Consider the following 14,219-nt stretch of genomic DNA (forward strand, 5'->3'; position numbering starts at 1 on the left):
AACAAGAAGTGAACAAGAAACATGAGGGGTGCAAAAACATGAAGGCATCTCGCACACACACTCACACACGCACACAGGTCTCACCAGTCGTCAGACAAAAACACCCACCTTTGTGCAATAGGAAGACAGACACACAATTTTGTCTTGAACTAGGCGTTTCATGACAGTTTGACAGCGAAAACACGTCTTAATTATTTCATCAAGAAAAGAAAAAGAGACAAAGCACAAGCGAACCTGTCGTAAAACCATACCCCCCCCCCCCAAAAAAAAAAACAACAGACAAAGTGGTGTGAATCAGCCTTGTGATCAGACGAGGGATGTCACATTGTTTTCATAAAGGCCACTGACACAGCTGAGCTCGCCTTGTGTTTCTGAAGTTAATGCCCCGTTGCCGCTCAACTTCTTCTCCTCTTTCAACCCCCCCCCCCCCCATCGCAGAAAAAAAGTCTCTCTGCTGCATCACGAGTGGAAATCCTCCTCCCTCCACACATATGCTACCACCTCTCTGTGATATTGCACTGAATAAAGCCTTTTTTTTTTTTTTAAGAGTTTAGCAGCCAGCATTGCTTTCGCAGAATGCTTCAGGAACAGTGTGGTCTACACGAGGAGCACGGTGCCTTGTGGTGATGTGTGAATACTCCAGGAAAATGTTCATCTCTTTTTTGTAAAGTTCTGGCTGAGAAAAAAGCTCGTCGGAAACGTGGCTTTTGTTTTCACAGCTACCCTGCTTGAAATAAAGAGTTTCTTTGACTGAACGGTGAAGAAAAGAGAGAAATACGTGTCATGAAAATCCTAGTTTTTTTTTTTTCTGTTTTTTTCTTCTGGATTTTAAAATACATCACAGTAATATGTTGTGTCTGCAGGTGACCCCCTCTCTTTGATTTTGGCACTGCACTTTACATCATTTAGTGGATCAACATGAATAATTCTATCACTGGTTATATTTGAATAGACAGGCTCCCTCAGTCTGCATCCTCTCGGTTGATTGTATGGATGCAATATACAGAGCCTGGCGTGTCGGCACATATTCCACATATATGCTTTGCTTTTTTTTCCTATTTCACAGGGGAGAGTCTCTTCAGCAGTTTCTTCCCCTTGGAAAGAAGTCCTTTCTTCTTCTTGTTGGCCAGGTCCTGAGGGTCCCGGGGGTCCATCGGGACGTGGGGGGCCCTCATGGGACTGAGGGGCCTCATGGTGCCCGGCAGGAGAGGCCGGACGATCGGGGACGGCGCTCGGACGGGCGCGGCGTCCGAGTTGTTGGCCGTGTCGGAGGTTTCTGTGGTGACCTGGGGAGAGAGGCGATGGGGGAGGTGTGGAGGCAGGGGGGGGGGGCAGCGTATTACAAGAGAACTGACACTGTCACACGGCCTGTGGTCGGTCTGTGGTGAAGGGGTGGGGGTCAACCACCAATTCAAAGGCAAGAACTAATTTGGGGAAATTCATTTTGAATCATAAAAAGACTTAATATTTGTCAAAGTTGAAGCAGATTCTGTTTGGGAGCTGCTTTTAGGGATGAATCAGATCCACAGAATCAGGTTAAATCACTGATGACACATTTTAAACAGTACTTAAAAGACTAACTAGTGATAATCGACCTGTTCATTTGACAGAAGAGATAAACGTCATGTTTTCACACAAACACACTCACACACAGTACATGTATGCAGAGGAAACACTGAGCAGGAAGCCACCAAATGCCGGAGTTAGCACACCACAGAGCTGGGGGGCGGGGGGGGGTCCACCATCAGGAACATACAGTACGATCATATACAGAACAACACCCAGGGAGACAACTGTAGATACCAGGCTTCTCCTCTAATGCAGCAGCACGATGCACCTTGCAACACTTTAATGAAGATTGTTGTTTCCTCCACCAAGGAGTGGATTGTTAACAGGACAACGAAGTACTGGTTTGAATAATGATGGATCTTGGGGACTGATATCTAGGAGTGCGAGTCTGAAGTTGTTGCAGATCCAAATAGAAATCCAGATTTGGTGAAGTTAAATTTCAAGAGGGGAGTGTTGGGCCTTGGCGGAGCTGTGAACTCTACGCCCTTGTTTGTATTCTATCATGAGATCTGAGTGTGGATCACATCAACAACGTGTCATAAATATCAAACCTTTCAAACTCTGAATTATTCTTTTCAGGGCTCTCGGAGCTGTGAGAAATTATTTTTCTTTATTTGTCTCAATTAAATGTGTACATTTTCATATGTACCTGATCAAACACCAGAGGTAAATAACTTCCTGATTTGACTGGTACCAGGAAGCAAAGCATTGAGGAAACCTGTGTTTTCCATTACGGCAGCGTGTTAAAAGCCTCTCCTGTGACCGGCTGTGTGCATTAGAGCCGCGAGTTTGGTATCTCAAGTTGCCGACTTACTGTACGAGGCAGACAGAGCCACTTATGGTGTGAAATGAACAATCTTCTTCTGTTTGTTTTGTTTTGTTTTGCCAAGCGGGTGAGGAAAAACAAAAAAACGAAATCAGACGTGGCAGCATCGTCACCGTCGGGTAGAAAGAAAACACCACCATGAAAACAACACCGAACCACACACACACGAACACAGAGCAGGAAAAAAAGAATGTTTTTTAATATCCAATTTCTTCTTTTATTGTTTATTGTAACAATACAGTATGGATGTCTCAGTGCTGCGGTTAGTTCTGTCTCTTGAGCGCAGAGCAAACATGGCGTATCCACTGTCAACATGGCTGAAAAATAGATCTGATGTGTGTGCAATATACATAAAGAAACAAAGCCTCTTTAAGGAAATACAGCAGTCGAGCCAAGAAAGGTAATATAAAATGTATCAAGTTTGAAAAAGGCATGCTTCTCCTCTCTGGTTTAACTTTTCTTCTTCCGTGTCATTGGGTAGCAATTGTGTAAATAAAGCACTTCTTTTTTATAATACACAATAACCACAATGTTTTTGTGTTTCAGTGCAAAGAGGTACCAAATTACGCTGTGTGAGGACCGAGCTGAGCCTTTTTCAAGTCCTCCTCCACCAGTGCTGCATGCATAAGTCACCCACAGAGCTCCCACAGTCTATCCTCTCTCTGTCCATTGTCAGGCTTTGCTTCTTCCTTTCTCTCAGAAAGGTGTCAACACGGGATTTTTGTCCCCTTTTCAAAAGGGCGAGAGGGGAGGAGGGCGGGGGAGCTGTTAGTTTGTACAGAGTCACCACTGTCACCACATGGAAAAAACACACACAATGAACAGCACACAGACGGCAAAGTGGAGGAAGCGAGAGACGGAAATCAAGAGAGAGGACGGAGGATGGATGAACACAGGGCCTAGCGCTGAGAGCGGCGATGATGATGTACCCGTTTGCCCTCGGGGACGGCGGCAGCAGAGTTGGCGGGCGGCCGGTTGGCAGGCTCTTCCTGGGGGTAGTGGGACGGAGTATCGGTCAGATACACCTCCACGTCATCAGGCACTTCTTCCAGGAAGTTAGAGGGAACCAGACCACGATGGCCGTTCATCTCACCCTGTGGACGGAAACGAGAAGAGGAGGAAACGTGGTTGATGTTAGTTCAGTTTCCAAATATGCTACGGTTTTGACACTGTAGATATTCTCCTCCTTCGATAATATACTCCACAAGAAAAGAGAGCTGTGCATCAGACGCAGAATTAGACATTTTGTGACGTGTGCTCATTTGCTCTCTTGATGAGAATATGTGGTGTTAGCTTAGGCTGGAGCAAACACTGGAAACAGGAGGCACAAACAAACAGCACCTGGCTCCGTCTAAAGGGAAATAATAATTCACCTGTCAACACCTCCAAAGATTTAACTCTGTATATTTGTTTGTCTAATGAGATTTAAAGGGATTAATCTACAACTTGTCGTCGGTTCAGTTCAGCTTTTGAACAAATCATTAAGATATTAAGTGTTTAAATGGGAGAAGCAAACACGGAGGCTGCTCACGTGATAGAACCCGTCTTCATCGATGTCGGCAAACACAGCGATGATGTCACCAGCACAGAAGGTCAGCTCAGCCTATCAGGAGACAAAGAGACGAGTTTACAACATACAGACTCATTCGTGTTTTTCTATGATGCAACGTAAGCTGTTAAACCTTCTGAGTTTAGAATGGTGTGAAACAAAATTTCCAAAACAAACATGAGGCATTAATCATAAAGATTTAAGCATCTTGAAAAGGTAAAGAAATATAATGTTGGAGGTATTAGTTAGTGTCTGGTGTTCAGCAGCGATACCTCCGTATCAACATTGGGGGAGCTCTCTCGGGGGTCGTAGTCGTACAGAGCCACCATCCTCCTCGAGGCCTGATCTCGACGGAGGCCTCTCCTGTTCTGCTCTGGAAGCGGTAATAGAATGTTAACCAGAGGTGTTTCGGCAACATTTAACACCTCTATTATTGTGTGTAAGAGTGTGTTATACCTATTCTGTCCACAGGGGTGCTGAGTGGCAGGAAACCCTGTTTGATGAGCTGGTCCATGGTCTCCTCGTCCTCCGCTCGTATCTCTGACACCATGTTACAGGGGATCAGCCCCATCCTGCCCCTCACTTCTCCTCTGTAGAAACCGTCTGTGTCTTTATCGCCATACACCTGGAGAGAGAGCGAGAGAGAGAAAGCGATGTTTAGAGCTCCAGCTATTAAACACATACTGTACTTTTATTATAGTATTACGTTTCCCTTCTACTTAAATGGTATCGATAAAGATTCAGCACTCAAACTTCCACTAGTCTAGACACATCTTAAAGACAAAGAGGAGGAGGAAACGGTCAGGAATGGAGTGAGTCTTTAAACCCCCACCCGAATGATCAGCCCCTCTTTGAAGGGCAGCTCCTCGTCAGCTGCGTCGGGGTTCGGTGACATGGAGAGAGGATCGTAGTCAAAGAGCGCCACAAAGATCCGGAACGTCTCCTCAGTCTCGGACTCGTCATAGTACGTGGGCGAGCGGCGATCCCTGTATCCTTCTTTAAAACACGAAAGACAAAGAACAAACGCTTGCATCACTCGACAGGGCAGCCGACAGGAAACAGCTGCTTTGTAGGAGACTGATTTTTTTATAGATTTTTTGAATTTTTGTCTCCTGTTAAATGCGCCTGTGTTTGTGCTGTGCAGCAGATCTCAGGGCTCAGCAACACAACTCAGGTGACCATGTACATCTATAGTAAATAACTCTAATACATAAATCTACACGTTTACATCGTGATGTAGCTTAGCCATGCTTCAATCAAAGGAAATCAAGGAGAGGAGGATTTCCCCCTCTTTTTTAAATCTTATTGATTTGATCATGTAGTGTTGCATGACAGATTTGATTTCCTTGTCCAGTCATATTTGTGCCTGTAAGCATGCAGGAAGAAATCTGTGCTCAGTCAGCTACTTTAATCATTTACTACACATGCACCCGCTAACACACAAACTCTACATGTGACACCTTCTTCATATTTGGATACGCAGTGAGGGACAAATGAGGAGCAAGACAAAAACGTGGTGCAATGCAGAGAAGTGATTCAGGGACTTGACAACATCAACAACACACAGGACTAACGTGCATTCTACAAAAAAAGCCTAAAAATAATAAAACAGATCATTTAGTGAAAGTTAAAGTATCTCTCCACACATTGCCAACAGTTATGGCAGCAGATCTAAAGCAGAAATGGAAGAGGTGTTGTGGAGAATGTAGCTGCTAGCAAAGTGTTATACTGTGGAGCTGATGATGATGTGAAAATCATCACGTCTCAGTCAACCTACACAAGGTTTGGTAGCTGGACCGTTGTTCTATGTGTTGGTAGGACAACTGCATTTCAAGCAGCTGGTATTTCAAACTCAAATGTCCAATAAAACATCTGAAGAAACAAAAGGCAGTGACAGTGGAGTCATTCTTTACTGTCGACCTTCTCTTCAGGATTTCATGCACAAACGCTCCCGTGATAAGTGTCGTAGGTGTGTTTGCACCACTAAGGGAAGGGGTATATGGCAGGCATCAGTTCAGTGCAGTGAGTGATGCATTCACTGAGCAGTCCATCAATCATTTATCATCTGCAACTGTGGAAACATTCATCCTGGACCCCTGCCATGGATTGCCAGTGGGTCCACCATTTCAGTGCAGTGCAGTCATGCTGTTCAACTGGAAGCATAATAATCACTATTATTATTTGAGACAGAGAAACAGGCATCTTGCAAGTGTCCACAGCTACTGTTTGCCAGTTGCCAGTCGGTGGTGGCCTTTCTGTTGCCATGCTGTGGTGGTTAAAAACAGGACTGCAGGCACATACCATGGGGAGACCTGGTGCCGCCCATGTGCCTGCGGGATGACCATGTCCTGTGGCGAGCTACTTTGCCATAGTAAACATCCTCGGTGATGGGGGAGAGGTTTCCCTCACTGTTATTCTCAGAGGTTACCTCTACGGGAAAACACCAATTAAAGGGTGACGGGGTTACAACGCAAAGCACAACCTCCCAAAAGGTCAACTGCAGATTCATGTTGTCACCTAAACAACTAGAAATGCACACAGGAAAGCAACTGCACATCATAATATTCTCTGCAACATCTAGCTTATGTTCAGGTAGTGAAGGGCATGAGCATGGTTCATAGACACAGAGGTGATCTGGAGACACAGAGAAGCTCATGAAGGCTTTAACAGAGAAACTTACTAACTATGTCACACTCACACACAACTAGAATTATTTCTAAATCTGCCCTTCATTTCTCTCCTCAACCACCTTCCCATACTGACCAATGGAAGGGACCATTAGAGGTCGTCTCTGAGGTTGGGGACCGCCCTGATGGTGAACCCGTCTCCCCGCCTCCCGGTTGTGACCGCCCCCACCCGGGGTGTTTGTCTGAAATGCACATAAACACAGGAAATATTCACAAACATTAGATCTTTAACGAGTTTGCTCACAGACACGTGGACAAACTTGCAAACAAATTTATGTGACCAAAAAAAAACTGAAAAAACAACAACTCACATTTAGTACAAATTGCATGTAAACAAAATCATGCAGCACTCACAGACAGGCACACTGGAACACAGACGTATAGACACACACTCCAACACGCACAAGCCCACAGGAAATGTTCACAATCTAAAACCAAGTAAAGACTAATTACATCGTGAATAAATATGTAAAAGCCTGCTCAGAAAACTCCATCGTGACCCTTAACTGCTCCAACTCCTGACTCTCTCTCTCTGACAACCTGAACACATTCAAACCCTGTAAATCACCTTTTCTCTCCATGATGCTGAAAACTTCAATCACAATCTTTTCCGACACAGACCTTCTCTCACTGTTTCTCTCCATGATGCCTAGACATGAAAGGTTTTTTCCAGACACTGCCACAACCTCTGGCTACCTCCCATCCTACTCATAGCCTGCACCGTACAAACAGGCTGCTACACAACTTGTATAATCTCAAAATCTGTGTAGAGAAAGTTGCAACTGATAATATAGGGAATCTTAAGCACAATGGCATAATGAAATAGCAAGATTTTCCCACTAATATCCGGAGTGGATAATCAAACTTTGACACTGTTGCTCCAGTTTCTTCTCACTGGTGTGGTAATTTAATTCATGCTGCTGCAAGAAGAAAAATAAGCTTCTGTATCCGTGTCTCCTTTGGTGTAGTTTCTGCAGTGAACCAACATCGCCTCCATCAACTCGGCAGCGAATAACCTCGTGAAAGGGATTGAGTCTGCACCTTTAAACCCAGTCAGTGTTTCTCTGTAGTTCTGCACCATTCAAAACAACCGTCCCACTTTTCATGAAAGGGTCAGATCCGCTGTCTCTGCCTCGCTCATCCGTGGGCTGACGCTCTCAAATCCATTTTTCTGCCCTCTTTCTCTTTTTATGTAACTCTGAATTAAACTCAGCACACACACCAACAACACATATCAAATGCAAGTTGAGGCAGCAGACTCAGTTGAAGTAACTGTGCCCGTGGCTTTCACTGAAGAATAATAAATTTGGGTGGTTATGACTCTTGGGTAGGGCTGGGCAATTAATCCAAAATGTATAGAAAGCGACATTTGTAAACTCTAACCGACCCAATTTTGCTTGTGTCGGTTTATTCAATTTCACTTTCCCCCAAGTGTGCATTCACGAACTGTCGGGTGTCCGCTATGTTCCCTATCACCCTGCTCCCCGTTCTCCCTCCTCACTCCCCCGCTGACCTGCACTCACAATTAAGACCAACACCAATCAGTAGTTATTAGAACACGTCGGCTACAGGAGTTTGAGTTTACTTTGTGTTTGTTGGATTCTCTAAAGTTTTGGAAGAAATTGTTGCCTGCACGCCGGCTCTAACACAACACAAAACATAATGTGACACGCACAGCCAGGACATCAGGGTTTAAACGATCAGAGCGATCCGGATTCATGACCCGACATCATCTATTAATTAATAAATAATTGTGATCGTAGAGTTTGTGTTGAAGCGCAACAGGGACGAGGAGACACACACGCAGGACTGCAGACAGGGGAGAAGTTCCTACCGTGTATTGTGACGCAGCGCAGGGTTTTTAACTTCATCGTTGCAGGAGGAAGCGACGCCCAGTTCATCCAGGAAGATAAATATGAATCCAGCAGGTGTTTACAAAGATCAGTTCTACGCGTGACTGATTAGAAAAGAGCAGTGGAGCAGAGTCGCTTGTTGAGTGATGCGCCCCATTGGGGGTGGGGGTTGTAAACTAATCGTTCATTAATCGTAATTGAGGTAAAAGTTTGAAATAATCGGGATATTGATTTGAAGTCATATCGCCCAGCCCTACTCTTTGGTTTTAGAATAAGTGCAAAGAACTGCACCTTGGGTGTGTTGTGCGAGTTGCGTCGACGTCCCTCTTCCAGCTGCATCTCAGAGTACAGCTCCTCCTCCTCCTCTTCCAGGATGTCAGACAGGTCAGAGCCCCGGCTGCTTTCGCTGTGATATTCTTCATTGTGACTATAGTTAGGCTTTTGGTAGGCACACACACAAACATACACACACACACGCACACACACACACACACACACACACAAACACCCGCACACACACAAACAAACAAACACACAGACACAATCGTTTAAATTCACATACATACATAACATGCGTGCACACATCAAACATACATGGATGGGAAAACACACGCATGACTGCAGACATGGGAACAGGAGTGCGTGCATGCAACCACCCGGACATGCATGCACACACACACACACACACACACACACACACGTCCAAACATACACACACACTTAGGAGGTTTCCATCGTAAAACACATATGAGGTGAAGCTGGAAAAGAGAGCAAAGGATTTGTCACTTATCGTGTTGATCTTACCGGCCTCCCCAGCTCAGAGCCCCGGAGGAACTCATCCACAGAGGGTCCTCTCCGACGGCCGCGTGCAAACCCTTCCTCGTCCTCCTCTTCCTCATCAGAGTGATGCTGGTAAAATGATTGACCCTGCTCTCCGTACCTAACCGGCCTCCTGTCGCCCTGAAAATGATACATCAGTGTATGAGTAACAGACGGTTACAGTGGTACATCTTGTTGCGTGTTTCTTTTTTCTTCATTGCATGCATCATTAGGAATCAGGTATCTATAATATTGTGTGATTGGATTGAGAACGTCCATTGCAGACCTTGCCACTTTCCGCTGCTACCCTCTGTGCTGCTTCCCGGGCGATGGCTTTGGCCACGGTGTCTGGGATGAGCGTGCCTCGGGGCTGGGGGAGAATCCTCTGAGGGGAGGGGGAGCGTGGATTTCCCTGGGGAGGGGCCTCCAGGGTGTGGCCTTGCATGGGCACAGGAGGCTGGGACGAAGGCGAGCGTTGGGGGTCCCAACCAGGCTGGCCAGGTGGAACACCTCCTCCGTGGTGGGCAGCATGCTCTTTGGCATCCAGGTCTCTGGCACTTACTGGTCTCTGAGGTACAGGGTGGGGTTGGTGGTGGGGCAGCAGAGGCAGTTGGTGCTGGGGCCTGGGACCTTGGTGTGGCGGGCACGGCTGGAGATGTAGGGGCTGCGGCTGAGGATGTGGGAGCCGGAGCTGGGGTGGCGGAGGTCCACCTGGATGAGGAAGTCTGGGATGGGGTTGAGGGTGCGGGGCATGAGGTGGGAGTGGTTGTCCGTGTGCCTGGGGTGGAGCAGGAAGCTGGGGCGTGGGGTGATTGAGGTGAGGGGACTGGAGGTGGGGTTGTACATGGTGGTGGGGAGGGGGGCCTGCGTGGGGGTGCATTGGCGGGGGCAGGGGGATCGGAGGTAGAGGCACAAGCAGGTTGTTTGGAATGACGGCGACGTGGGAGTCCTGGGATTCTCCCTGTACTGACAGCGTCTTGACGATGACTTCTCTGGCCTCCAGGCACTGAATCCTCGTCAGCTCCACAGTGACATAGTCTGCCATCGGGAACAACACCTCAGCTACCTGGATTCAAACAAAGAATAATTATTAATATAAGTAGAATCGTAAAACAACTACACAAAAACAGTATAAAGACATCAGAAGTGACATTTTCTATCAAATAATTCCAGAAATCTGTCTTTTAATCCTACAAACAATAGAGAGCAGCCCAGAAGCAGCTGACTATCCATAACAGAATTGATTCACGCTTTCAGGTATCATGTGTTCATTCTCTTCAGCAGTCACCAGAGGGAGTGAGAGAACTTTCCAACACATTCACAGGTCCAACATTGTGAAACTTGCACTGATATCGAATCACAAGTAGGTGGCACTGCTGTGTCTGTTGAGGGCAGGGATGATTTAATGCTACACTCAGCGACAGAGGCTGTTAGCTCCCCATCTGTGATGTATATTCACACTTCTACTGGAATACACATGATTAGACAATTAAAAGAGTGTTGTATATACTGCACATGTGTACTGTATACAAGATGTTGAAAAATGGGCCCCATATGCTTGTCTATCGACACATTGCTACCTCTGCAACTCGACATGATGCAGCACAAAGTCTCCAGCTTTCCCTCTAATCATGTGACAGGCCTTGAATCCACCATCGCTCATTATACCATCCCTCAACAGCCGGAGCTACACCAAGGTAGAGTAACGCTCGCTAACTCACCCTCTGTCCTTTAGTGCACACTGCGTATCCGATGACATTTGCCCCATTCGACGTGCCTGTGGGAGAGAGGATGGGAGGCTTCCAGCAGACCTGGAGGACCCCCGGAGCCTGCCCACAGAGCACCCGCACATCATGGGGAGGCTGGGGAGGGCCTGGGAGGTGAGAGAAGCATGGCAGGGGGAAACATTAATAATGTACGGTTTTAATATCACCAGCATACAAACAAGAGCAGAGGGTGTGAAGCATTCCTCAAATGCACAAATGGGCCCTGTCACAACCATGCACAGAAATGCCCCCATAACAGAGAGGGAGGATCAGGAAACCACAAACTGGGTGTATCTATAATTTACCCTGCATGTTTGTTTTCTACTTCGCAGAGATTCACAGTCCATGCAGATAAAATAAAGTGACCGTGCTAATGGAAGTCATTCACAAGACACCGCGATGCGATTGTAAAATGTCATTCAAGTACATGATGACTTATTGTGGGTCAGCTCGAGCAAGACAATCGTCAATGTCTCATTAATTTGCCAAACATTTCCCTTTTAGTCTGGTGCTACACCATAACTACACACTGCAGTTTATTATAGGATAAAAATAAAGGTAAAATAAAAAATGCAAGCTTCTCCACAGAGAAACACTGCTGCCTCAGCATGCAAGACACAATCCAGAGAGATTAACTAAAGCCCAATCTCTGTCTTCCACTCTCCTGGATCGCTGGATTGAACATGCACTGCTGCATTCAAGCAGAAGCAAATGCACACTGATAAAAAATGGTCATTTCTTTAGAGCAGTGGATGGGCACTGCTTTTTATAGAGCTGGTTCTTGTAGGCTAGGCCACAGGCTGAGGAATTGACTCACCGGTATGATAACTAATCATATCTTGTGATGCAGGGGCTATTCTCTAATTAGTTATGTGATCTGGGCAGTAAGTAAACTTGGGCCGAACTGCATTTGAATGTCAAATAATAAAGTGTTTACTACATATATACGAATGAGTGCATTGTGTTGATGAAAAGTTTTTTCAATCTCAGAACCATAACAAAATGCAAATTTCCCATATAACTAATTTCAGAAAATAGGTAATTATCTGTTTCACTCTCTTCCAGAAGTATCATAGCACTAAGTTATCTGTTTCTACTGAGATTAAATTAGTGCTAAGATGTATTGGAAACCCAGCCCAGCGTTGATGTTTCATTCTGACCTGTTCTGCAATATGGTGTTGGACCTAGACAAAATACAATACACAACAAGGGCATGGTAAGGCAATGCGTTTCTTATACTCTAAGATTGATATTACTAAGGCATCAGGTTACATATTAGAGCTGACATTACATTAAACTGATTGTAAACAGAGTAGTAGCAGTAACTCATCTTCATCTGTCCCACACACAACCCACAACACTGTCTAAATGTGAAACGCCAGCAGAATCACAATCATGTGTGTACCGTGGATGCTGTGTGTGTATAGAGATGAGCCTTGCTGACCTGCAGCCTGAGTGCAGAACTCCACACCAGCTTCTTTCCTCTCCCTCTGCTCCAGCGGCAGTTGCCATGGCACCTGGTGCGGCTGTGCCAGCACGGTGACTTTGTACACCGTCAGGGGCTTCAGGTTGAGGAAGCGGAGTCTGTACCTCCCTGGCTTTACCACCGCGTGCTCCGTCCCGTCCAAGAACACCGTGTGACCGTAGTTGCTATTGCTGGGAAGCCAGGAGAGCTCGGCGGTGTCGCGCTGGATGTCGTCCACCCGCAGACCACACGGCGCCACGACCACGTTGGCTCCCACCAGCAACGTGCACCGCAGCTCGTCTGACAAGCCCCGGTCGGTGGCGCACTGCACAGTCACTCGATGGACGCAGCCGTCCAGGTCGAGCTTCTCCAGCAGAGACTTGGTCCGGCCACCGTACTGCACGCTGGCACGGTGTTCCCCGTCTACTAACACGTTGTAGCCAGAGATGTTCCCCCAGCCCAAAGGCACGAGTGGAGGCTCCCAGGCCACGATGACGCTGCGTGCCAGCTGCTTGATCAAAGTTATCTTTCGGGGATAAGGCACAACATCTTCAGCCAGGTCCTCAGGGTCAAATGGCCCCCCTGTCCCATTGCTACAGGGAACCAAGGCATTGGATGAGCCCAGGAGGCCATCCTGTGAGGCACCTCCATCTACTCCCATCAAGGCCAGGGGTCCAGTATGCTCCAGTGGGCCCAGGTTATCCCCTCCTTCCCCAGAGAGTTTTTCCTTGTCCTGGACAAACTCCACGAAGTTGGAGGGGACAAGTCCACGCTGGCCATCCAGCAGCTCCCCTGTGACACAGAAAATGTATTAAAAAACTTAAGTCTGTGCCTTAGTCTTCATGTTGATGTACGAATAGCCTAAATCCCTGAAAACAGCAACCTTTAACAACCATCTCTGGTATTAAAGTGCCTCTGTGGATCCTCCTACAAATATAAGCCTCACTTACATTAGCCTCACTAATGCGTCCTTACAAGACAAACACAAAAGGAAAGCAGTAACATGAATACACAGTCGTCAGTGAGGTATCGTCCTTGCAAGGTGGGAATGAGTCAGAGAGTGAGAGATGTGAGTTATGTAAATATACAATAAGTACAATTCCCTAATATGTACCACTAGTTCTCTGATGCTTGTTTTATACTCTCTCCAGTAAACACAGAAGCGAGGAAATGTTAAAAGAGCTTGAACTCTGATTTTAAATATTTCCAGGAACACCCCTGAGCTTGTCTGTGCTCTGGTCAATGCAGGAAAAAACATCCCTGCAGTTTTTCCCACAGGGAAGAATTCTGTCTTTAAGAAAACCTCCTCATCCTCTTGTCCTTCAATCCCTTTTCCCACAGAGGCCTGTGAGGCCTTATGATGTGTGTGTTGTTTGTGTGTGCGGATGATTAAGCTGAGCCCCGCTGGATTAGTCATCAAGCTAAAAGGGACTGAAGTCCCATCTTGACAACAGCTTGGTCTGAGGCCTATGTCTCCCTCCTGCATGGTAAATACAAGGCTCCTCCACGATGCCATGCAATCTCATCGCCGACAGCTAATGACTCACTGCAGCTGAGTACTACTGCGTCTGTGGCGGGCCGCTGCAGGATTTCTAGCCAGGGGGATTAGGATTGCCACTGATGGAGAAGCCTTCATAATTCTAAAGAGATTATACAAGAGATTCACTACAACCATCACTTGTGAA

General features: G+C 46.5%; 1 protein-coding gene across 1 annotated transcript in view; it reads right to left on the reverse strand.

The window, feature by feature from the left end:
• Window positions 1–294: 294 nt before the first annotated feature.
• The window catches only part of LOC133975495 (RIMS-binding protein 2-like), a 56,889-nt gene continuing 42,964 nt past the window's right edge, over window positions 295–14,219 (reverse strand). The window contains exons 13-24 of the mRNA XM_062413460.1: window positions 12,514–13,326; window positions 11,025–11,176; window positions 9,590–10,369; window positions 9,289–9,444; window positions 8,776–8,922; window positions 6,708–6,813; window positions 4,777–4,940; window positions 4,401–4,569; window positions 4,217–4,317; window positions 3,927–3,998; window positions 3,325–3,489; window positions 295–1,286 (exon numbers count right to left, since the gene is read on the reverse strand). Of these exons, the coding sequence (XP_062269444.1) occupies window positions 1,056–1,286; window positions 3,325–3,489; window positions 3,927–3,998; window positions 4,217–4,317; window positions 4,401–4,569; window positions 4,777–4,940; window positions 6,708–6,813; window positions 8,776–8,922; window positions 9,289–9,444; window positions 9,590–10,369; window positions 11,025–11,176; window positions 12,514–13,326 (3,056 nt within the window). The 3' untranslated portion in view covers window positions 295–1,055. The remainder of the gene's footprint in view (window positions 1,287–3,324; window positions 3,490–3,926; window positions 3,999–4,216; window positions 4,318–4,400; window positions 4,570–4,776; window positions 4,941–6,707; window positions 6,814–8,775; window positions 8,923–9,288; window positions 9,445–9,589; window positions 10,370–11,024; window positions 11,177–12,513; window positions 13,327–14,219) is intronic.

The sequence above is a fragment of the Platichthys flesus genome, chromosome 19 (genome assembly GCF_949316205.1).
Source record: "Platichthys flesus chromosome 19, fPlaFle2.1, whole genome shotgun sequence".
NCBI classification, from domain to species: domain Eukaryota; kingdom Metazoa; phylum Chordata; class Actinopteri; order Pleuronectiformes; family Pleuronectidae; genus Platichthys; species Platichthys flesus.